Source organism: Hyla sarda, chromosome 3 (genome assembly GCF_029499605.1).
Source record: "Hyla sarda isolate aHylSar1 chromosome 3, aHylSar1.hap1, whole genome shotgun sequence".
NCBI classification, from domain to species: domain Eukaryota; kingdom Metazoa; phylum Chordata; class Amphibia; order Anura; family Hylidae; genus Hyla; species Hyla sarda.
Genome location: NC_079191.1, coordinates 127,475,124 through 127,497,846, shown reverse-complemented (window position 1 = coordinate 127,497,846; position 22,723 = coordinate 127,475,124). Strand labels below are relative to the sequence as shown.

Genomic DNA, 22,723 nt, shown 5'->3' with positions numbered 1-22,723 from the left:
CTTACCTTTTAAAAATCATAACCCTTTCAATTTTGCACCTAAAATTTCATATTTTGGCTTATTTTTTGCACCTCTAAATCTACTTTGCAGTGACCGCCATTTAAAAAAAAAAAAAAAAAAAAAAAAATTGAAACGGAAAAAAATTCATTGTACGACAAAATTTAAGAAAAAATGCAATTTTGTGAATTTTGGGGCCTTCCATTTCTACGCAGTGCATTTTTCAGTAAAAATGACACCTTCTCTTTATTCTGTAGGTCCATACGGTTAAAATGATACCCTACTTATATAGGTTTGATTTTGTCGTACTTCTGAAAAAAATCATAACTACATGCACAAAAATGAATACGTTTAAAATTGTCATCTTTTGACCTCTAACTTTTATTTTGCATGCGTACGGGGCGGTATGAGGGCTCATTTTTTTGCGCTGTAATCTGAAGTTTTTAGTGGTACCATTCTTGTATGATCTGACTTTATTGCTTTTTTGGAATTTGCAATTTTTTGCGCGTACGCCATTGACCATGCAGTTTAATTAACAATATATTTTTATAGTTTGGACATTTCCACACGCAGCAATACCACATTTTTTAAATTAACTTTTTTTTTTTTTTTATGGGAAAAGAGGGGCGATTCTTACTTTTATTAGGGAAGGGGTTAAATTATCTTTTTTCCACTTTTTTCTATGCAGTTATAGCCCCCTCTAGTGGCCATAATACAGCACACACTGATCTTTTACACAGATCACTGCCATGCCTTAACATGGCAATGATCAGTGTTATTGGCGGTCGATTGATTGCTCAAAGCCTGAAATCCAGGCTTGAGCAATCAATCACCAATCGGACACAACAGAGGCAAGTAAGGCACAGTCTTCTCGTGTTCTAGCTGATCGGGACATCACGATTTCACCTCGATGGTCCCGATCAGCCCAACTGAGCTGCCGGGAGTGTAATTTTTGTTACTTTAGACATGGTGATCAACTTGAACGCCACGTCTAAAGGGTTAATAGCGCGCGGCACAACGATCGGTGCTGCACGCTATTACCCCAGGGTCCCGGCTTTCACTAGCCACCGGGACCGACCCACTTTGACGCGGGGTCACGCTGTTATAGACCGGTTAAATAATGACAGTGCCCAATTAAAGGGGTAATCCACCCCTAGACATCTTATCCCCTATAAAGGATAGGGGAATAAGATGTCTTATTGCTGGGGTCCCGTAGCTGGGACCCCCGCAATCTCTGTGCAGCACCCTGCGTTTGTTTAGAACGCTGGGTGTGGGAGTCGAGAGTATTGACATCATGGCCACCACACCCCCGACTTGCATTGAGGGGGGAGTGGCGTGACAAAATGTTCCGAACACTGGGGCAGTGAAGTACTCTATCAACAACAATGAGAAAAGTAGCCTACAACATACCTGCATGCCATAGCAGATACCAAGCACTGGTTTTCCAATGGTAAAAATAGCAGAGTCAAACCATGGAGCATCTTCTGCATACACAGAGTTTGGTCCTCCTGATATAATGATTGCTCTGTAAAAACAAAAATATTGTATCTGAAAAATGTACATTGAAATGTAAAAGGTAAAAGCATTCTAGATTCCATCAACAGGTCACGTCTGACACACTACTTAGACAAGTGTTTCCCAACCAGGGTGCCTCCAGATGTTGCAAAGCTACAACTCCCAGCATGCCTGGACAGCCTTTGGCTGTCCAGGCATTCTGGGAGTTGTAGTTTTGCAACACCTGGAGGGACCCTGGTTGGGAAACACTGACTTACACATTACGCAACAAGTTCCGATCATCAGATATAAAAAGGAATGCTTCCAATAGTAACATTTTACTAGGGAATTGTTATCTAAGCAATAACACGTTAGGTGGATCTGAACTAGGTTTGCTTTAATTCCTCCCAAAAGCTTATAGCCATAATATAAAGACTGTGTGGAGGAGATTGTGTCTCCATAACACCGATACCCAGCACAACACTTACATAGAAACATTTCAAGGCTGTGAGAAAGCAATCCTGAATTATAGATAGCAAAAAAGAAAGACACAACACATTAGAGAAGGTCAAAGAATCAGAGGCCTCCTACCGGAATCCCTGCTCTCGTATAGCAAATGCCGGAGTTTCCAGTGGATAGATTTCAGACTGCACAAAGAACTCTCGCACCCGGCGGTCTATGACTTTCCCATACTGTGCCCCAGCATCCAGGATCACCACTGCTCCCTCGTAGTGATGTTGTCCATCCTTCACATCACCTCCGGATTTGGCAAGCTGAAATGAATGAGAAACAGATTAGGATCTAACTTATCATTAGTAATGGTCATTTAGTAGAAGAAGTCACAAGTGCACAACACAATTCATTTATATATACAGGAATACAGCAATAAGAGAAAACATAAGAGTAACTATAGAAATTCCCAATTGATTTCCTTTACCTTGGCCATGGCTGCCTTGAAATGTTGAATAGAAAACTATGGGATCAGCTAAGCTCCTACTTTAACTATCGCCCGACCCCCAGTCTTCTGATAAAGTTCAGAATAGGGTGTAGACACATTACAAAAGTAATGGCAGACACGTGACCAGCAGACATAGGAGGCATCAATGAGGCCATATACTACAAGCTGTAGTGTGGTGTAATGTGATTAAGACAATCCAGAAAGCTCACCAGTAAGGAGGCCGAGACGCCATGTCCGGACCATGTGAGAGAGACTGCACGCATTTACTAACCTCATTATCATCACACATCCTGCGGATCACAAGACTTCCATATCCACCGTCTTCTAATAAGTCAAGAGTCATTCATTCATTTACACATGAGGAGCATTAGGGTCTTATCTAGAGGTAATGGTGGCGGGGCACAGTTCAAGCAGTATAAGCATAGACTGCATAGATTGTTTAATTTTAAAAGGGTACTCCGCCCCTAGACATCTTATCCCCTATCCAAAAGGATCTCTATGCAGCACTCAGCGTTCATTTAGAAAGCTGGATGCGAGAGGCGGGGGTCGTGACATCACAGCCACGCCCCTCTTGAGGTTACATCACGCCCCCTTAATGCAAGCCTATGGGAGGGGGAGTGGCGGCATAGACTTGCATTGAGGAGGGCATGACATGACATCACGAGGGGCGTGGCCGTGATGTCACAACACCCGCCACCGGCTCCAAGTGTACGGAACAAAATGTTCCGAACACTGGGGCAGTGGAGTACCCCTTTAAGTAAAGCTTCATTCAGCTTTTTCTGTTTGGTTCGCAGTCTGTTTTTCTGTTTGGTGCTTAGACCCCCTGCAATCTCCTGAAAGGGGCCCCGGCAGTCTGCAGTTCCAACCCCCACAGGAAGCCGCGGCCGACACGCCCCCTCCATGTAGCTCTATGGAATACATGGAGGGGCGTGTCTGTACGCCCCCTTCCAGGAGATCATGGGGGGTCCCAGTGGTTGGGATCCTCCACAACCCTTTGGATAGGGGACAAGTTATGTTTCACTACACAACTCCTTTAAAAAGGTACTCTACCCATAGACATCTTACCCCGTGTCTCGCTCTCTTCTTTGTGCTTCTGACAAGTGGCTGTTCCCACTTCGCTAATCATTGGCCTCCACGGTGTCCTGTTTGGGCCAGTGATTGGTTGAGCAGGTAGGTCCTAAAACCATCTGCTTGTCTCTAAAGGGAGCATAGAATCTGCGGCAGACCTAGGGGAGCATCAGGGGGGAGATTTATCAAAATCTGTCCAGAGGAAAAGTTGCTGAGTTGCCCATAGCAACCAATCAGATCACTTCTTTCATTTTGCAGAGGCCCTATTAATAATGAATCTGATTGGTTACTATGGGCAACTCAGCAACTTTTCCTCTGCACTGGTTTTGATAAATCTCCCCCCAGGCGTTTCCACCATGCCCCAGCACCATAATAAGGAGGGTGAACTACTAGACCTGTCATTTCCCCCCACCATTCCATGTCACTAAATGTGCTCAAACTACAAGCACCAGCATTGCTCTAGTAAGGGCTTGTGGCAGTCTAGTACAACCTACTTTATCATGTAGTACATTCCCCATTTAGGTGTTGTATTACATGTACTACAACCTTCAGCGTGCTCCAGCAAGGAGGTCCATAGTTTGGAGACCACTGCCTTACGTTTTGGTACATAATAATACAACACCTATTGCTGGAAATCGCAATATTTACCTCCATAATCGCAATATGACGACATCATCCCCAAATCGCGCAGCCCTGATATTTACTAGGAAATCAAACAAGAGGAACGATGGCTGGCCCTTAATAAAAGCACCTCCAAATATAATTGGTGAAATATATGTTTTATAGAATACTAGCTGAGTACCCGGCGTTGCCCGTTTTTTCCTTACTAATCCCTGTTGTGGAGGAAAATAAACAAAGGAGGAAGCTTTTGACTTTATATCCAGTCCTCATATATTATTGTCATATCACAACCCCATATCCCGACCCGGACCTCCCGTCCCGTAATATATGTACCAGGTATTGAAATATCTCCAGCCGTATGGAAGTTATATGAGAACATACATTTCCCATCGATTTGCATGGGACTTTAAACAAAAACCCCGACCCTCACAAATGGGGGTAGTTAACGGTTAAATTAACTGTCCTATATTTTAAGTGGACATATAAGTAACGTGTGACCAAGTATTATCGAAATATCTCCAGCCGTTTGGAAGTTATGCAGTAACATATATTTCCATTGACTTGTATGGGACTTTAAACATAAGCCCCGCCCCTGGCAAATGGGGGTGAGTAAGGGTTAAATCACCTATCCTATGTTTGTTGTTGACATATAAGTAACATGTGTGCCAAGTTTCATGTTAATATCTTTAGCCGTTTGGAAGTTTTTGTGGAACGAACATACACACATACATTATAATATATATATATATATATATATATATATATATATATATATATATATATATATATACACACATACACACACACACACACACACATATATACATACACACACATGTTGAGTTTTATCTATCTATCTATCTATCTGCCAACCTGTACAGTGAGCACAGGGGTCATTTTTTGCGTTTCCGTGGAAATACAACTCAATAATGGAATTCTAATGGGGAGAATGATCAAAACCTGTTCAGAGGAAAAGCTGCCGAGTTGCCCATAGCAACCAAATAGATTACTTTCATTTTAAACAAGGGCTGTGCAAAATGAAAGAAGCGATCTGATTGGTTGCTATGGGCAACTCAGCAACTTTTCTTCTGGACAGGTTTTAACAAATCTCCCCCTATAGGCTCAGTAGGCTCCTTTCTAGAAATCCAGTGCAGATGACATGGCCAGGCTTTTACATTAGATCAGTGTTTCCCAACCAAGGCGCCTCCAGCTGTTGCAAAACTACAATTCCCAGCATGCCCGGACAGCCTTTGGCTGTCCGGGCATGCTGGGAGTTGTAGTTTTGCAACAGCTGGAGGCACCCTGGTTGGGAAACTTTGCATTAGATCTACTTTTCCAGTCACAGAAAATAAAAAATATATATATATCCATATCTTTTGCAGCCGAATAAGGTTAAATAGCAGTCTACCCCTGCAGATTAGTCTATGTATCTGAAGCCAGATGACAGGTCAGGGCTCTGCAGAACACAGATAACCCTGGGTTTGAGGTCAGCTCTACAAGCCTTCCTCTGCTTCATCTGATCTAACAAGTGGGTCACTCCTTGTGACTGCCTGCATTTAGCTGTTAGGGTATAAATGCAATCTATACCATGATGGAGCTGATCGTGATTAAAATTTATTAAAAGGGGTACTCCACTGGCCAGCGTTTGGAATGTAATGTTCCGAATGCTGCGAGGGTCGGCCAGGCTCCTCGTGACGTCATGGTCACCAACCCTCAATGCAAGTCTGAGAGGGGGTGTGGCGGCAGTCACGCCCCTTCCCATTGACTTTTATTGAGAGGGCGTGCCCATGACTTCACAGGGTCGTGGTTGATCCCCGCAGCGTAAAAACAGCGTTCGGAACATTTACTTCCGAATGGTGGTCAGTGGAGTACCCCTTTAAATCTCATTTTTATTTCTCAGCTAAGTGTCAAAGAGGCGGAGCTGAGAAGTTCATGACTACAGCCTGTCAAGCCTTCTCGCTCTCCCTCACCTCCAAGCATCTTCAGGACTGATGTACTAAGCCTTGGAGAGGGAGATCGAGATGATGTGCCAGGATATGGCACTTGAGCAGCTCGGCTCCTTGATACTTGGCTGAGAAATAAAACTGTGATTGCATACATTTGGCAGCCGCCATGAGCCCCAGGAAAGGTAGAGTTTGCTTTTATATCATAACAGCTATCCAATGGTGTCTGCAGCTCTTAGCATCAAAACTCTTAGCACCAAACTTTTGATATATTATAGATTAATGTATGCAGAATAATTTTCCAATTGCATGTTATTAAAAAATATGCTTATTTCTATTTAAATTTTTTTAAACTTTATTTTTATTTTTTATTTTTTTTATTTTTTTTTATAAATTTCAGACTCATGACAAGCAAGCTCAGCACTGCTCTCTGCCTGTCAATCAGACAAGCAGGAGCCAGCACTGAGCTCATAATACAGCAGGGTATACTCCTGACTCTGCCTTACTGCATGCCCTCATTCATTTTACTACCTGAGCTCTGATCTTTCTTCTCTCTGCACATGCAGTTGTTAACAGAGAGAAGATTCAGAGCTGCTGGCAGCTGTGTTCACAGCCTCTATGCTAGGCCACACACCCTTCCTCCCTCACACTAGTATGGCTGAATGAGCAGCCATGAAGACAATAAATCAGGTAGAAAGAGGGGGTTTTGAATGAAAAGAAGCACAGGGATAGTGTCAGTGAGAGTCAGAGACAGAGACAGATTTGGGGTGTGGGGGGGGGGGGGGGAGGGATTAGGGAGAGGTACTCTTTAAAAGGCATCTGAAGCAAAAGACAACTTCTCACCTATCCACAGGATAAGGGATAATTATTTGATCGCGAGGGGGGGTCCAACCACTAGGACCCCCTGCAATCTCCTGCACATGGCCACAGCTCCGCTGCAGCTATCCCGTGCAGGGGGGAGTGCCGGCCGCAGCGTGACGTCTCAGCCGACATTCCTCCTCCATGTATGTCTATAGGAGAGGCGGGGAGGCAGCATTCGTGCCTCCCCGCCTCTCCCATAGGGCTGTATAGGGAGGATGCGTATTGTCGACCTCAGAGAGGTCGACGCTACGCGCATTAGCCGCTCACATAGGGGGATAAGTTGTCTTTTGCTGCAGATGTCCTTTAATGTGTCCCACATTTGCGCCTTTTTTTTTGCTCCTTTTTACAAAAAGGCGCAATGATAAATCCCTTCCATATCATGTCTATTGCCAAAAATCAGTGGATTGCAACTCAAAATCAGCAGAAAACTGTGAACAAAAAGGGGCAAAAAAAGGCGCAAAAAACCCTGCTTGCGCCTTTTTTGCCCCCCCCTTTTTTTTTTGACACAAAAAAACAGTCTAAAGACAATGATAAATGTGGGTCTATATCTGTACATATCACTGGTGACTGACTCATTCACCTTTATGTGCTCTATCCTAGGGCTGGGTGGTATGACCACATATGTGTATCACAGTATTTTTGTAACTTATGGCGGTTCCACGGTATATAACAGTACTTCCCCCCCCCAAAAAAAAATTATTAGCCCAGCGCTGCTCTGTCCCCATCGGGGTAAATACTCACATAGCCCTATGCCCGGGCTGCAAAAGGTAAACAAAATAAACTTTAATGCATGTTCTTACGTCGGCCTTACGATCTTCCTTGGGACGGGAATGGAACGTCGGACAGCCGTCAGCCTATCACCGGCTGCAGCAATGTTCCGCCTCTGCCGGCAATAGGCTGAGCCCACTGTCATGTAAGAAGCCGGCTTATTACATGACAGTGCGCTCAACCTATCACTGGCCGAGGCAGAACATCGCTGCAGCCGGTGATAGGCTGACGGCTGGCCGACGTTCCATTCCCTTGGAAGCTGGTCTGGACCGACGGGGAAGGGGAGCTAAAGTTTATTTTGTTTACTTTTGCAGCCCGGGCATAGGGATCGACCACTATCATTTTTTTAAGGGCCGATACCGATAATCTGTGGAGGTTAGGGCCGATAGCCGATAACTTATACCGATATTCCAGTATAAGACATCGGCTTTTTATCCCCCCGCGACACTACTGCAGATAATTGATTTAAAGCGGGCGCTTTAAATCAATGATCTGCAGCGTCTTTTGCGGTGCCATAGACCGCCGCCCGCTTCTCTCCCCCTGCCTGTCCGGGGGTCTTGAGTCCTATCACTGCCACTGCGACCGCCCAGACTCCCCCACCCCCACCGCAGCACCGCGCCGCAACCCCCACCGCACTGGTTTTATAATTACCTGTTCCCGTAGTCCACTCTACATCTGTCTCCGGTGGAGTCCTCCTGAGCTGTCACTGTGCGCACTGACGGTGACGTCGCGTCACTGCGCACAGTAACGCAGGACGCAGCAGGAACCAGAAGTAGCGTTGACCCCGGGAACAGATAATTATAAAACCGGGGATGGGGGAGGCAATGGGGCTGGGGCGGTGCGGTGGGGGGTGCGACGCGGTGTGGGGTAATATCGGATTATCGGCAAGGTAATTGCCGATACCGATAATGCCCAAAATCGTGATTATCGGCCGATAATATCGGCAAAACCGATAATCGGTCGATCCCTAATAGGGATACCGCACAGTATAGAGTGTCAGCGCCAGCAACAAACAGGTGGACGAGGAGGGCAGCGCTTGCGGTCGATATGTGAGTATTTACCCCAATGGGGAGAGCGCAGCGCTGGGCTGATAATTCATTCATTCCCGAGGGGGAGGGGCCAAACCGGTATTGCGAAAAATTAATTTCCTGCAGGACAAAAATTTCTGTATTCAGTATGAACCGTTATACCGCCCAGCCCTACTCTATCCTATGTATGAAAGATGGCTGAAACAAGAACTTTTACCTCTTGTATCTTCCTATTTCCAAGATTGTAAGCTCTTGTGATCAGGACCCTCACTCCTCTTGTATCATCCTATTTCCTCACAGATTGTAAGCTCTTGTGATCAGGACCCTCACTCCTCTTGTATCATCCTATTTCCAAGATTGTAAGCTCTTGTGGTCAGGGTCCTCACTCCTCTTGTATCTTCCTATTTCCAAGATTGTAAGCTCTTGTGGTCAGGGTCCTCACTCCTCTTGTATCATCCTATTTCCTCATAGATTGTAAGCTCTTGTGATCAGGACCCTCACTCCTCTTGTATCATCCTATTTCCTCATAGATTGTAAGCTCTTGTGATCAGGGTCCTCACTCCTCTTGTATCATCCTATTTCCTCTTAGATTGTAAGCTCTTGTGATCAGGACCCTCACTCCTCTTGTATCATCCTATTTCCTCATAGATTGTAAGCTCTTGTGATCAGGACCCTCACTCCTCTTGTATCATCCTATTTCCTCATAGATTGTAAGCTCTTGTGATCAGGGTCCTCACTCCTCTTGTATCATCCTATTTCCTCACAGATTGTAAGCTCTTGTGATCAGGACCCTCACTCCTCTTGTATCATCCTATTTCCTCATAGATTGTAAGCTCTTGTGATCAGGGTCCTCACTCCTCTTGTATCATCCTATTTCCTCACAGATTGTAAGCTCTTGTGATCAGGACCCTCACTCCTCTTGTATCATCCTATTTCCTCATAGATTGTAAGCTCTTGTGATCAGGACCCTCACTCCTCTTGTATCATCCTATTTCCTCACAGATTGTAAGCTCTTGTGATCAGGGTCCTCACTCCTCTTGTATCATCCTATTTCCTCATAGATTGTAAGCTCTTGTGATCAGGACCCTCACTCCTCCTGTATCATCCTATTTCCTCATAGATTGTAAGCTCTTGTGATCAGGGCCCTCACTCCTCTTGTATCATCCTGTTTCCTCATAGATTGTAAGCTCTTGTGATCAGGGTCCTCACTCCTCTTGTATCATCCTATTTCCTCATAGATTGTAAGCTCTTGTGATCAGGACCCTCACTCCTCTTGTATCATCCTATTTCCTCATAGATTGTAAGCTCTTGTGATCAGGACCCTCACTCCTCTTGTATCATCCTATTTCCTCATAGATTGTAAGCTCTTGTGATCAGGACCCTCACTCCTCTTGTATCATCCTATTTCCTCATAGATTGTAATCTCTTGTGATCAGGACCCTCACTGCTCTTGTATCATCCTATTTTCTCATAGATTGTAAGCTCTTGTGATCAGGGTCTTCAATCCTTATGTATCATTACAGGACAACTGTAGTGGTACACTTTTATATATGCCTGTGCCTCAAAAATAAACAAAATAAACTCATACATACCTTCCTACGAGGCCCCGTTGGTCCGGCACAGGCCTCACGGTCCGGCAGTGCTGACGTCATTCCACTTCCTGGGGACGGGGACACCGTAGAGCCGTCTGTGTATCACCGGCTGTAGCGATGTCCCGCCCCGGCCAGTGATAGGCTGAGCCCACTGTCATGTAAGAAGTGGAATGATGTCAGCACTGCCGGACCGTGAGGCCTGTGCCGGACCAACGGGGCCTCGTAGGAAGGTATGTATGAGCCTATTGTGTTTATTTTTGAAGCCCGGGCACGGGCATATATAAAAAAAGTGTACCACTACAGTTGAGAACCTGTATGGGGAGAAAAAAAAGAGACCAGAGAGGGCGCCTCGTGTGATACCATTGGGTGGTTGAGGGAAAAGGAAGGGAAGTAGGTGCAGGGCTTGCAGGCTCCTTAGGTAGTAACTGCTCACCTTAGAGCAAGTATTAAACTTGCATATCAACCCAATGCACGGGTTACAAAATAGCCAGAACCGCTGCTGAGCCTGAGGTAAAAACCGTCTCCTGGATAGAGATGATCATAAAAGAGCAAAAATGACCTCGCAAATGGCCCTGCTGGTTCCGTGGAGATGTAGGAATAAACCAAAATCCAAGGTGGAATATTGTAAAAGCTTGTGGATTTTATTGCAAATGAATAAAACCAATAAAAGCAATAAAAGAGCGATACAAGTTAAGATTACGCGTTTCGGGGGAGCCACCCCCTTCTTCAGATCAGTATGCAGACTATACAAACAGAGATTCTATAAATACTGGAAAAAAGGGCGCCATGTACATTAGGGGGCAGAGTTATGCAAATTTCATACATGTGAAACAATAGGAAAAACCACAGAAACCGAATGTAATCAAAGAATGTCCATCTTATATAGGTAACAGTGGGGTCCAAATGTTATTAGACAGGGAATTCAGTGTGTGGCTCAAAGATGAGGCTGCCGATGTCTAGCAGTATCAGGCCACAAATCCGGGGTCCAGATGTGAGTCAGAACAGCTCTGACAGCGGCTGTGATGTGTAATGCAAGGGCGCACGTCAGGGGGGAGTTGCGACGGACGCGTTGCTAAGGTGCGTGCGTCACGTGGCTAGTGCGGCCAATCAGGAAGCAGTGATCAAGGAGAGCGGTCAGTGGTATGCTGACAGCTCCGTGCGCTGCATCTAACAGTGTGTAGCTCTGTGTAAGCTGGCGAGAACTGCAGGAGGATGGAAGAGGATATCTAGAAATGATTAAATTGATTTAAATAAGAGTGTAATAACGCGTAATCTTAACTTGTATCGCTCTTTTATTGCTTTTATTCATTTGCAATAAAATCCACAAGCTTTTACAATATTCCACCTTGGATTTTGGTTTATTCCTACATCTCCACGAAACCAGCAGTGCCATTTGCGAGGTCATTTTTGCTCTTTTATGATCATCTACCACTACAGTTGTCCTTTAATATTTCCTCATAGATTGTTAATAATAATCACCATTTATTTATATAGCGCACACAAATTTCACTCAAACACTCAAATTAGTCCCTGTCCCCATTGAGGCTCAAAATATAAACCTATCAGTATATTTTTGAAGTGTGGGAGGAAATTAACTGCAAGGAAGCAGTACTAACCACTGAGCCACCATGCTGGCCATATTGTAAGATCCCTCAGGGAGGGCGTAGTGTAGTGTACACATGTGACTATACGGTATAACATAAAATGCCCCTGAATATAAAGAGCAGGGGGAGCAGTGTACACATGTGACTATATGGTATAAAATGTCCCAGCATATGATGTGCGTGGTGGGCAGCATGACGACATGGTATAATATAAGAAGCCCACCCTACATATGCTGTTCATGACTTTATAGCATAAAATGTCTTCTGGTATATGACGTGCACAGGCAGAGTACACATAACTAAATGTCAAAATAGTACAAAATCTCCCTTGTATATGCTGTGTGGGGGCAGGATACATGTGACTATATGGTATAAGATGCCCCCCTTGTATATGCTGTGCGGGGGCAGTGTACATGTGACTATATGGTATAAGATGCCCCCTTGTATATGCTGTGAGGGGGCAGTGTACACATGTGACTATGTAGTATAAGATGCCCCCTTGTATATGCTGTGCGGGGGCAGTGTACATGTGACTATATGGTATAAGATGCCCCCCTTGTATATGCTGTGCCGGGGCAGTGTACATGTGACTATATGGTATAAGATGCCCCCCCTTGTATATGCTGTGCGGGGGCAGTGTATATGTGACTATATACTATAAGATGCCCCTCATGTAAATGCTGTGCGGGGGCAGTGTACATGTGACTATATAGTATAAGATGCCCCCCATGTATATGCTGTGCTGAGCAGTGTACATGTGACTATATGGTATAAGATGCCCCCCATGTAAATGCTGTGCGGGGGCAGTGTACATGTGACTATATAGTATAAGATGCCCCCCATGTATATGCTGTGCGGGAGCAGTGTACATGTGACTATATAGTATAAGATGTCCCCCCATGTATATGCTGTGCGGGGGCAGTGTACATGTGACTATATGAGATGCCCCCCCATGTATATGCTGTGCGGGGGCAGTGTACATGTGACTATATGAGATTCCCCCCATGTATATGCTGTGCGGGGGCAGTGTACATGTGACTATATGGTATAAGATGCCACCCTTGAATATGCTGTGTGGGGGCAATGTATATGTGACTATATGGTATAAGATGCCCCCCTTGTATATGCTTTGCGGGGGCAGTGTACATGTGACTATATGAGATGCCCCCCTTGTATATGCTGTGCGGGGGCAGTGTACATGTGACTATATGGTATAAGATGCCCCCCATGTCTATGTTGTGCGGGGGCAGTGTACATGTGACTATATGGTATAAGATGCCCCCCATGTAAATGCTGTGCGGGGTCAGTGTACATGTGACTATATAGTATAAGATGCCCCCCATGTATATGCTGTGGGGGGGCAGTGTACATGTGACTATATGAGATGCCCCCCTTGCATATGCTGTGCGGGGGCAGTGTACATGTGACTATATGGTATAAGATGTCCCCCCATGTATATGCTGTGCGGGGGCAGTGTACATGTGACTATATAGTATAAGATGCCCCCCATGTATATGCTGTGCAGGGGCAGTGTACATGTGACTATATGGTATAAGATGCCCCCCATATATATGCTGTGCGGGGGCAGTGTACATGTGACTATATGGTATAAGATGCCCCCCATATATATGCTGTGCGGGGGCAGTGTACATGTGACTATATGGTATAAGATGCCCCCCTTGTATATGCTGTGCGGGGGCAGTGTACATGTGACTATATGGTATAAGATGCCCCCCATATATATGCTGTGCGGGGGCAGTGTACATGTGACTATATGGTATAAGATGCCCCCCTTGTATATGCTGTGCGGGGGCAGTGTACATGTGACTATATGGTATAAGATGTCCCCCCATGTATATGCTGTGCGGGGGCAGTGTACATGTGACTATATGGTATAAGATGTCCTCCCATGTATATGCTGTGTGGGGGCAGTGTACATGTGACTATATGGTATAAGATGCCCCCCATGTATATGCTGTGCGGGGGCAGTGTACATGTGACTATATGGTATAAGATGTCCCCCCATGTATATGCTGTGCGGGGGCAGTGTACATGTGACTATATGGTATAAGATGCCCCCCATATATATGCTGTGCGGGGGCAGTGTACATGTGACTATATGGTATAAGATGCTCCCCTTGTATATGCTGTGCGGGGGGGCAGTGTACATGTGACTATATGAGATGCCCCCCTTGCATATGCTGTGCGGGGGCAGTGTACATGTGACTATATGGTATAAGATGTCCCCCCATGTATATGCTGTGCGGGGGCAGTGTACATGTGACTATATGGTATAAGATGTCCTCCCATGTATATGCTGTGTGGGGGCAGTGTACATGTGACTATATAGTATAAGATGCCCCCCATGTATATGCTATGCGGGGGCAGTGTACATGTGACTATATGGTATAAGATGCCCCCCTTGTATATGCTGTGCGGGGGCAGTGTACATGTGACTATATGAGATGTCCCCCCATGTATATGCTGTGTGGGGGCAGTGTACATGTGACTATATGGTATAAGATGCCCCCCATGTATATGCTGTGTGGGGGCAGTGTACATGTGACTATATGGTATAAGATGCCCCCCATGTATATGCTGTGTGGGGGCAGTGTACATGTGACTATATGGTATAAGATGCCCCCCTTGTATATGCTGTGCGGGGGCAGTGTACATGTGACTATATGGTATAAGATGCCCCCCATGTATATGCTGTGCGGGGGCAGTGTACATGTGACTATATGGTATAAGATGCCCCCCTTGTATATGCTGTGCGGGGGCAGTGTACATGTGACTATATGGTATAAGATGCCCCCCATGTATATGCTGTGCGGGGGCAGTGTACATGTGACTATATAGTATAAGATGCCCCCCATGTATATGCTGTGCGGGGGCAGTGTACATGTGACTATATGATATAAGATGCCCCCCATGTAAATGCTGTGCGGGAGCAGTGTACATGTGACTATATGAGATGTCCCCCCATGTATATGCTGTGCGGGGGCAGTGTACATGTGACTATATGAGATGTCCCCCCATGTATATGCTGTGCGGGGGCAGTGTACATGTGACTATATGGTATAAGATGCCCCCCATGTATATGCTGTGCGGGAGCAGTGTACATGTGACTATATGAGATGTCCCCCCATGTATATGCTGTGCGGGGGCAGTGTACATGTGACTATATGAGATGTCCCCCCATGTATATGCTGTGCGGGGGCAGTGTACATGTGACTATATAGTATAAGATGCCCCCCATGTATATGCTGTGCGGGGGCAGTGTACATGTGACTATATGAGATGCCTCCCTTGCATATGCTGTGCGGGGGCAGTGTACATGTGACTATATGAGATGCCCCCTGTATATGCTGTGCGGGGGCAGTGTACATGTGACTATATGGTATAAGATGCCCCCCTTGTATATGCTGTGCGGGGGCAGTGTACATGTGACTATATGAGATGCCCCCTTGTATATGCTGTGCGGGGGCAGTGTACATGTGACTATATGGTATAAGATGCCCCCCTTGTATATGCTGTGCGGGGGCAGTGTACATGTGACTATATGGTATAAGATGCCCCCCATGTATATGCTGTGCGGGAGCAGTGTACATGTGACTATATGAGATGTCCCCCCATGTATATGCTGTGCGGGGGCAGTGTACATGTGACTATATGGTATAAGATGTCCCCCCATGTATATGCTGTGCGGGGGCAGTGTACATGTGACTATATGAGATGCCCCCCTTGCATATGCTGTGCGGGGGCAGTGTACATGTGACTATATGGTATAAGATGTCCTCCCATGTATATGCTGTGCGGGGGCAGTGTACATGTGACTATATGAGATGCCCCCCTTGCATATGCTGTGCGGGGGCAGTGTACATGTGACTATATGGTATAAGATGTCCCCCCATGTATATGCTGTGCGGGGGCAGTGTACATATGACTATATGGTATAAGATGCCCCCCTTGTATATGCTGTGCGGGGGCAGTGTACATGTGACTATATGGTATAAGATGCCCCCCTTGTATATGCTGTATGGGGGCAATGTATATGTGACTATATGGTATAAGATGCCCCCCTTGTATATGCTGTGCGGGGGCAGTGTACATGTGACTATATGAGATGCCCCCCATGTATATGCTGTGTGGGGGCAGTGTACATGTGACTATATGGTATAAGATGCCCCCCATGTAAATGCTGTGCGGGAGCAGTGTACATGTGACTATATGAGATGTCCCTCCATGTATATGCTGTGCGGGGGCAGTGTACATGTGACTATATGAGATGCCCCCCATGTATATGCTGTGTGGGGGCAGTGTACATGTGACTATATGGTATAAGATGCCCCCCATGTAAATGCTGTGCGGGAGCAGTGTACATGTGACTATATGAGATGTCCCCCCATGTATATGCTGTGCGGGGGCAGTGTACATGTGACTATATGGTATAAGATGCCCCCCATGTAAATGCTGTGAGGGAGCAGTGTACATGTGACTATATGAGATGTCCCCCCATGTATATGCTGTGTGGGGGCAGTGTACATGTGACTATATGGTATAAGATGCCCCCCATATATATGCTGTGCGGGGGCAGTGTACATGTGACTATATGGTATAAGATGCCCCCCTTGTATATGCTGTGCAGGGGCAGTGTACATGTGACTATATGGTATAAGATGCCCCCCATGTATATGCTGTGCGGGGGCAGTGTACATGTGACTATATAGTATAAGATGCCCCCCATGTATATGCTGTGTGGGAGCAGTGTACATGTGACTATATGAGATGCCCCCCTTGCATATGCTGTGCGGAGGCAGTGTACATGTGACTATATAGTATAAGATGCCCCCCATGTATATGCTGTGCGGGGGCAGTGTACATGTGACTATATGGTATAAGATGCCCCTCATGTAAATGTTGTGCGGGGGCAGTGTACATGTGACTATATGAGATGTCCCCCCATGTATATGCTGTGCGGGGGCAGTGTACAGCGACTATATGGTATAAGATGTCCCCCCATGTATATGCTGTGCGGGGGCAGTGTACATGTGACTATATGGTATAAGATGTCCTCCCATGTATATGCTGTGCGGGGGCAGTGTACATGTGACTATATAGTATAAGATGCCCCCCATGTATATGCTGTGCGGGGGCAGTGTACATGTGACTATATGGTATAAGATGCCCCCCTTGTAAATGCTGTGCGGGGGCAGTGTACATGTGACTATATAGTATAAGATGCCCCCCATGTATATGCTGTGCGGGGGCAGTGTACATGTGACTATATGGTATAAGATGCCCCCCATGTAAATGCTGTGCGGGAGCAGTGTACATGTGACTATATGAGATGTCCCCCCATGTATATGCTGTGGGGGGGCAGTGTACATGTGACTATATAGTATAAGATGCCCCCCATGTATATGCTGTGTGGGAGCAGTGTACATGTGACTATATGAGATGCCCCCCTTGCATATGCTGTGCGGGGGCAGTGTACATGTGACTATATAGTATAAGATGCCCCCCATGTATATGCTGTGCGGGGGCAGTGTACATGTGACTATATGAGATGTCCCCCATGTATATGCTGTGCGGAGGCAGTGTACATGTGACTATATAGTATAAGATGCCCCCCATGTATATGCTGTGCGGGGGCAGTGTACATGTGACTATATGGTATAAGATGCCCCTCATGTAAATGTTGTGCGGGGGCAGTGTACATGTGACTATATGAGATGTCCCCCCTTGTATATGCTGTGCGGGGGCAGTGTACATGTGACTATATGGTATAAGATGTCCCCCCATGTATATGCTGTGCGGGGCAGTGTACATGTGACTATATGGTATAAGATGTCCTCCCATGTATATGCTGTGCGGGGGCAGTGTACATGTGACTATATAGTATAAGATGCCCCCCATGTATATGCTGTGCGGGGGCAGTGTACATGTGACTATATGGTATAAGATGCCCCCCTTGTAAATGCTGTGCGGTGGCAGTGTATATGTGACTATATGGTATAAGATGTCCCCCCATGTAAATGCTGTGCGGGGGCAGTGTACATGTGACTATATGGTATAAGATGCCCCACTTGTATATGCTGTGCGGGGGCAGTGTACATGTGACTATATGGTATAAGATGCCCCCCATGTATATGCTGTGCGGGGGCAGTGTACATGTGACTGTATGGTATAAGATGTCCCCCCATGTATATGCTGTGCGGGGGCAGTGTGCATGTGACTGTATGGTATAAGATGCCCCACTTGTATATGCTGTGCGGGGGCAGTGTACATGTGACTATATGGTATAAGATGCCCCCCATGTATATGCTGTGCGGGGGCAGTGTACATGTGACTATATGGTATAAGATGCCCCCCATGTATATGCTGTGCGGGGGCAGTGTACATGTGACTATATGATATATGATGCCCCCCATGTAAATGCTGTGCGGGAGCAGTGTACATGTGACTATATGAGATGTCCCCCCATGTATATGCTGTGCGGGGGCAGAGTACATGTGACTATATGAGATGCCCCCCTTGCATATGCTGTGCGGGGGCAGTGTACATGTGACTATATGGTATAAGATGCCCCCTTGTATATGCTGTGCGGGGGCAGTGTACATGTGACTATATGGTATAAGATGTCCTCCCATGTATATGCTGTGCGGGGGCAGTGTACATGTGACTATATGGTATAAGATGTCCCCCCATGTATATGCTGTGCGGGGGCAGTGTACATGTGACTATATGGTGTAAGATGCCCCCCATGTATATGCTGTGCGGGGGCAGTGTACATGTGACTATATGGTATAAGATGCCCCCCTTGTATATGCTGTGCGGGGGCAGTGTACATGTGACTATATGGTATAAGATGTCCCCCCATGTAAATGCTGTGCGGGGGCAGTGTACATGTGACTATATTGTATAAGATGCCCCACTTGTATATGCTGTGCCGGGGCAGTGTACATGTGACTATATGGTATAAGATGCCCCCCCATGTATATGCTGTGCGGGGGCAGTGTACATGTGACTATATGGTGTAAGATGCCCCCCATGTATATGCTGTGCAGGGGCAGTGTACATGTGACTATATGGTGTAAGATGCCCCCCATGTATATGCTGTGGGGGGGGCAGTGTACATGTGACTATATGGTATAAGATGCCCCCCATGTAAATGCTGTGCGGGAGCAGTGTACATGTGACTATATGAGATGTCCCCCCATGTATATGCTGTGCGGGGGCAGTGTACATGTGACTATATAGTATAAGATGCCCCCCATGTATATGCTGTGTGGGAGCAGTGTACATGTGACTATATGAGATGCCCCCCTTGCATATGCTGTGCGGGGGCAGTGTACATGTGACTATATGAGATGTCCCCCATGTATATGCTGTGCGGGGGCAGTGTACATGTGACTATATAGTATAAGATGCCCCCCATGTATATGCTGTGCGGGGGCAGTGTACATGTGACTATATGAGATGCCCCCCTTGCATATGCTGTGCAGGGGCAGTGTACATGTGACTATATGAGATGTCCCCCATGTATATGCTGTGCGGAGGCAGTGTACATGTGACTATATAGTATAAGATGCCCCCCATGTATATGCTGTGCGGGGGCAGTGTACATGTGACTATATGGTATAAGATGCCCCTCATGTAAATGTTGTGCGGGGGCAGTGTACATGTGACTATATGAGATGTCCCCCCTTGTATATGCTGTGCGGGGGCAGTGTACATGTGACTATATGGTATAAGATGTCCCCCCATGTATATGCTGTGCGGGGCAGTGTACATGTGACTATATGGTATAAGATGTCCTCCCATGTATATGCTGTGCGGGGGCAGTGTACATGTGACTATATAGTATAAGATGCCCCCCATGTATATGCTGTGCGGGGGCAGTGTACATGTGACTATATGGTATAAGATGCCCCCCATGTATATGCTGTGCGGGGCAGTGTACATGTGACTATATGGTATAAGATGTCCTCCCATGTATATGCTGTGCGGGGGCAGTGTACATGTGACTGTATGGTATAAGATGCCCCACTTGTATATGCTGTGCGGGGGCAGTGTACATGTGACTATATGGTATAAGATGCCCCCCATGTATATGCTGTGCGGGGGCAGTGTACATGTGACTGTATGGTATAAGATGTCCCCCCATGTATATGCTGTGCGGGGGCAGTGTACATGTGACTGTATGGTATAAGATGCCCCACTTGTATATGCTGTGCGGGGGCAGTGTACATGTGACTATATGGTATAAGATGCCCCCCATGTATATGCTGTGCGGGGGCAGTGTACATGTGACTATATGGTATAAGATGCCCCCCATGTATATGCTGTGCGGGGGCAGTGTACATGTGACTATATGATATATGATGCCCCCCATGTAAATGCTGTGCGGGAGCAGTGTACATGTGACTATATGAGATGTCCCCCCATGTATATGCTGTGCGGGGGCAGAGTACATGTGACTATATGAGATGCCCCCCTTGCATATGCTGTGCGGGGGCAGTGTACATGTGACTATATGGTATAAGATGCCCCCTTGTATATGCTGTGCGGGGGCAGTGTACATGTGACTATATGGTATAAGATGTCCTCCCATGTATATGCTGTGCGGGGGCAGTGTACATGTGACTATATGGTATAAGATGTCCCCCCATGTATATGCTGTGCGGGGGCAGTGAACATGTGACTATATGGTATAAGATGCCACCCATGTATATGCTGTGCAGGGGCAGTGTACATGTGACTATATGGTATAAGATGCCACCCATGTATATGCTGTGCAGGGGCAGTGTACATGTGACTATATGGTATAAGATGCCCCCCTTGTATATGCTGTGCGGGGGCAGTGTACATGTGACTATATGGTATAAGATGTCCCCCCATGTAAATGCTGTGCGGGGGCAGTGTACATGTGACTATATTGTATAAGATGCCCCACTTGTATATGCTGTGCCGGGGCAGTGTACATGTGACTATATGGTATAAGATGCCCCCCCATGTATATGCTGTGCGGGGGCAGTGTACATGTGACTATATGGTGTAAGATGCCCCCCATGTATATGCTGTGCAGGGGCAGTGTACATGTGACTATATGGTGTAAGATGCCCCCCATGTATATGCTGTGGGGGGGCAGTGTACATGTGACTATATGGTATAAGATGCCCCCCATGTAAATGCTGTGCGGGAGCAGTGTACATGTGACTATATGAGATGTCCCCCCATGTATATGCTGTGCGGGGGCAGTGTACATGTGACTATATGGTATAAGATGTCCTCCCATGTAAATGCTGTGCGGGGGCAGTGTACATGTGACTATATATTATAAGATGCCCCCCATGTATATGCTGTGCGGGGGCAGTGTACATGTGACTATATAGTATAAGATGTCCCCCCATGTATATGCTGTGCGGGGGCAGTGTACATGTGACTATATGGTATAAGATGTCCCCCCCATGTAAATGCTGTGCGGGGGCAGTGTACATGTGACTATATGGTGTAAGATGCCCCCCATGTATATGCTGTGCGGGGGCAGTGTACATGTGACTATATGGTATAAGATTCCTCCCATGTATATGCTGTGCGGGGGCAGTGTACATGTGACTATATGGTATAAGATGCCCCCCTTGTATATGCTGTGCGGGGGCAGTGTACATGTGACTATATGGTATAAGATGTCCTCCCATGTATATGCTGTGCGGGGGCAGTGTACATGTGACTATATGGTATAAGATGCCCCCCAAGTATATGCTGTGCGGGGGCAGTGTACATGTGACTATATGGTATAAGATGCCCCCCAAGTATATGCTGTGCAGGGGCAGTGTACATGTGACTATATAGTATAAGATGCCCCCCATGTATATGCTGTGCGGGGGGCAGAGAACATGTGACTACATAGTATAAGATGCCCCCCAAGTATATGCTGTGCGGGGGCAGTGTACATGTGACTACATAGTATAAGATGCCCCCCATGTATATGCTGTGCGGCGGGCAGAGAACATGTGACTACATAGTATAAGATGCCCCCCATGTATATGCTGGGCGGGGGCAGTGTACATGTGACTATATGGTATAAGATGTCCCCCATGTATATGCTGTGCGGGGGCAGTGTACATGTGACTATATGATATAAGATGCCCCCCATGTATATGCTGTGCGGGGGCAGTGTACATGTGACTATATGATATAAGATGCCCCCCATGTATATGCTGTGCGGGGGCAGTGTACATGTGACTATATGGTATAAGATGCCCCCCATGTACATGCTGTGCGGGGGCAGTGTACATGTGACTATTTGGTATAAGATGCCCCCCATGTATATGCTGTGCGGGGGCAGTGTACATGTGACTATATGAGATGCCCCCCATGTATATGCTGTGCGGGGGCAGTGTACATGTGACTATATGAGATGCCCCCCCATGTATATGCTGTGCGGGGGCAGTGTACATGTGACTACATGAGATGCCCCCCCCATGTATATGCTGTGCGGGGGCAGTGTACATGTGACTATATAGTATAAGATGTCCCCCCATGTATATGCTGTGCGGGGGCAGTGTACATGTGACTATATGGTATAAGATGTCTCCCCCATGTAAATGCTGTGCGGGGGCAGTGTACATGTGACTATATGGTGTAAGATGCCCCCCATGTATATGCTGTGCGGGGGCAGTGTACATGTGACTATATGGTATAAGATTCCTCCCATGTATATGCTGTGCGGGGGCAGTGTACATGTGACTATATGGTATAAGATGCCCCCCTTGTATATGCT

General features: G+C 46.5%; 1 protein-coding gene across 2 annotated transcripts in view; it reads right to left on the bottom strand.

The window, feature by feature from the left end:
* Positions 1 to 22,723, bottom strand: part of GMPS (guanine monophosphate synthase) — a 67,242-nt gene that overhangs the window by 42,565 nt on the left and 1,954 nt on the right. Inside the window, exons 1-3 of one of the 2 annotated variants that reach the window (XM_056565002.1) lie at positions 5,012 to 5,099; positions 2,083 to 2,264; positions 1,408 to 1,522 (exon numbers count right to left, since the gene is read on the bottom strand). In XM_056565002.1, the coding sequence (XP_056420977.1) occupies positions 1,408 to 1,522; positions 2,083 to 2,264; positions 5,012 to 5,035 (321 nt within the window). In that variant the 5' untranslated portion in view covers positions 5,036 to 5,099. Of the gene's footprint in view, positions 1 to 1,407; positions 1,523 to 2,082; positions 2,265 to 5,011; positions 5,100 to 22,723 lie in introns of those variants that run through there. The other variant, XM_056565001.1, reaches the window with a different exon arrangement.